Source organism: Aedes aegypti, chromosome 2 (assembly GCF_002204515.2).
Source record: "Aedes aegypti strain LVP_AGWG chromosome 2, AaegL5.0 Primary Assembly, whole genome shotgun sequence".
Classification (NCBI taxonomy): domain Eukaryota; kingdom Metazoa; phylum Arthropoda; class Insecta; order Diptera; family Culicidae; genus Aedes; species Aedes aegypti.
The window spans coordinates 428863905-428867429 of NC_035108.1; the positions used below are offsets into that span (position 1 = coordinate 428863905).

The 3525-nt window shown below is 40.1% G+C and overlaps 1 protein-coding gene across 1 annotated transcript; it reads left to right on the forward strand.

Annotated features, from left to right (window-relative positions):
- The first annotated feature begins 2073 nt into the window (after positions 1-2073).
- On the forward strand, positions 2074-3190 carry LOC23687822 (adult cuticle protein 1). Its single transcript, XM_011495263.2, has 2 exons — positions 2074-2232; positions 2562-3190. Exons 1-2 carry the CDS (start codon positions 2227-2229, stop codon positions 2937-2939), a joined length of 384 nt encoding a protein of 127 aa, XP_011493565.1. The 5' UTR covers positions 2074-2226; the 3' UTR covers positions 2940-3190.
- Positions 3191-3525: the final 335 nt, after the last annotated feature.

Consider the following 3525-nt stretch of genomic DNA (forward strand, 5'->3'; position numbering starts at 1 on the left):
TTCGATAACAATCGAGCAGTTTTGCCATTTTTTATCAGAATATAAAAACATGTATGGCTATTTTGAAAAGTTTTCTATCCAACTTTTTCGAACATCTCAGATAAATATTTCCACATCTAGACTTAAAAAATACATAATTATAGCCCTAATTTTTTTTTGACCGATTTTCCTAACGACTCTCCAATATGTAATTATATGTAACTATCAAATATATAAAATGTTTCAACATTGAAACTTGTCAAGAACATACCCGTTGACATAACACAGATGTCATGGAGTAGAATTTCCAATCCCTGGAATAATTTCTTGGGATATAAGATTTTCGGGTAAATTACTTTGAAGAATCGCTTGAGCAATTTTTAGGAGTCCTTGCCTAAGGCAATGTTTCCTAATTTCTAGTGGGATTCGTGATAAAATATTTCAAAAGTTTCTGGATTAACTACTGTTGGATTATTTCGAGTATCTCAGCACTTTCTGAAGGAATTTCTCAGAAATGAATCCAGAAGAAAAAATAGTGAAATCTTACTCTTATCAGTCTATTAAAAAGTTCATGGAGAAATGCTCAAAGATCAAAATAACATCCGGCAAGCTAATTTGGTGGTTAATACAAATCAATATCAAAATTTGATCTGACAGATGGTGAGGAATAAAAATAATCAAAAAGTCGACAATCATTATCGAACCCTCGACCTTCTAATTTATACGCAGATATTCTTACCATTCAGCCAGGTCCGTCCCACTCGGGCTCAGATTGGGTACCACTTCTAGTACTGCATTTGGTCCCTCGGTAGTGCAAAAGGTACCCAAGTTTTACAGATCGCAGTACACTTTTCACGGCATTCTAGATTAACTTATGAGCCATAAAATTTTGGGCAACTTCAAGGGACATGGAGGTCTTTAATTTGTCTCTGATTCAGCTATGCCTTGATGCCACAGTTGGAGGACCAAGGAAATTAGAAGAAATCCTCGCTTTCTGAGACTACTTTTGCTCTTAGAGGTTGTCCCGACGACACACTGTTCAGTTCGGCTATTTTGATGTTTAATGTGTTTTGTTTCATGACAGAGAACTAATTTTGATCTTGTTAACATATTTGAAAATTTCGAGCTATCGTGCTGAGATTTATAAAAATTTCGAACATCTTTTCAATATCAAATTGAAATTATAATTTATTTAGTTGGTGTTATATCAATTAATTTGATAAAAACTCGTTAACGATGTTACGCCAATTTCCTCGTCCATGGCTGTGTCCCTCCAACATCGATTTTGGCTCACGCTCTCCAGATCTTGGTGCACCTGATCAAGCCACCTCACTCGCTGGGCTCCACCAAATTGAGATATGCGATAAAAATTTGTTCATTTTGAGATGTGATTTAGATTTTTCCGTCTGCCCAGGTTATTATGTCCCACTCGTTAAGCATCAATTTTCCAAATTCACAAAAAAAAATCATTAATATGTGCTAATCCAACTCTGCGTATCCTAAAATGCTTACAAATACCAATTTTGTGGTATAGCGCAAATACGTGAATTAAATTTTCGTAATTGGAGGTTTTAGTGTAGTTCGAGATAATTGTTTGTTAAATGATTCTGAATATTTTCTAATTTAAACTCCAACCCCAACGCAATTGAGCAATTTTCCGACAAATGCGAAAGCAATCACATATTGTTACTGCAAATTGGAATCCGTGTTTCAAACTGCCGGTCATTACTAAATGATAGTAAACTGTAACACTACAAAAAAATCCAACTGTGGAAACTCCTTCTTTTTTAGCTTCGATTCTAGCGCTGCATAGTCTGGACCTGCACTCTGCCCCCGTGTGCAACAAATGCTGCAACCAACAAACGAGAGTGAGAGTTCACCCCGGCAGCGAAGGTGTTCCTACCCCTCCGTATGTGAATGTGCGCAAATCGTGGCCGATTAATTACGGGCCAGGAACACACATCAAATGGAGGAATGTTTATTACATGATTATTGTTAGATAATTTTTTTTCTTTCGTCGCTTTGGCAAAATAGAACGAGAGCACCGGATTGAGATACTCTCGGCGATCGTCGCCTTTCGTGGGCCGATTTGCTGCTGGGGCAATATGGGAAAGCTAGAACGTGGACAGAAGTTGCGATTGTTACCCCCTCTTTGGTATAAAAGGGAACTGTTTCGATTGTATCGATATCAAATTTAGTACCAGCGTTCAGCCGAGCAGTTCCAAGCCTCAACCACAAAATCCAACCATGAAGGTACGTACTCATGTAATAGGAATTCGTAGGGGTGACCCATTTATCATAGAGATGTTTCACATGAAGTCGTTTGTCATAATGGACCTTTCGTATAAAGCAGTTTTATACAGAAACTAGTCCATCTTATTTGCAATTTTAGGCTAATAGGAGGCATATCAGCTGTAAATTAGCACTAAGAATTAAAATTCTATTTGGTTTCTTGGGACGTCATCCCAAGATAATTGCCAAATGTCCTTATGCGAAACGTCTCTGTGAGAAACGTTCCGTTTCCGGATTCCTTAAATAAAATCCGTTCTTGATTAAAAAATTCTACTAATTTCCTAAACCAGTGCATCATCGCTGCAGTCATCTTGGCCATGGCCGCCGTTTCCGAAGCTGGAGTGATCCCATGGGGATGGCCACATGCCGCTGCTTTGCCAGCTGCCGTTCCGGTTGCTGCTTGGCCCCATGCTGGATGGCCTTATGGTGCTGCTGCTTGGCCAGCTGCTGCTCCCTGGGCTGCTGCTCCTTGGGCCGCTGCCGCCCACTGGCCAGCTGCCGTTCCAGCCATCCATGGTCCAGCTGCTTCGGTAGCTCACCACGCTGGAGTCGTTCCCGGAGCCACTTCTGTCACCGCTACCCGTGGAGCCGTTCATGTTGCCCCACTGGCCGGACATGCCGTGTCCCAGCAGCAACTGAACCTTGCTCCAGCTCCAGGAACCATCTAAATTTGATACACTTCTAGTCAGGAATCGAATTGGCCACCGACAAACTATGCAATGGATACCGGGTGTGTGCGCGTTCCCCACGGGAAATGACTTGAACGGCGGTTCACACACACCGGAACCAAACCAAGTGATATACTCATTAGATGATAAGGAGGGCACCAAGTGCCATCGAAGCTTACACCGAGAGATTCGTATGTACAACTGAGCAATATTTTCAAATAAAAATGTGACTCATTTTTATGACAGATGAATTGAAAACGGTCTTTTTTCTTTATTATTAGTCCTAGAAAATTGCTTTATTTTTGATATTCTGAAGTCTACTTGAAATTAAAACATCGATTTGTCGGACCTTATCTATTTTAACAACTAGTTGAAAGTAGAGGTGTGTCCCAAAGCAATTTTTCACCGATGGCGTTGACGCTTGCGGTCGTCTTAAATGGGTAGAGGATAATTGGAAATGAATATCAAATTTTACCATTAAAATATATAGGGTGTCCCAGAAAGTATGGGCACGACTTTGATAATGAAAAACATAGTATCGTAATTTCGGGTGAAGTTGATCATTTTTCACGGTTTTTCTAGTCTG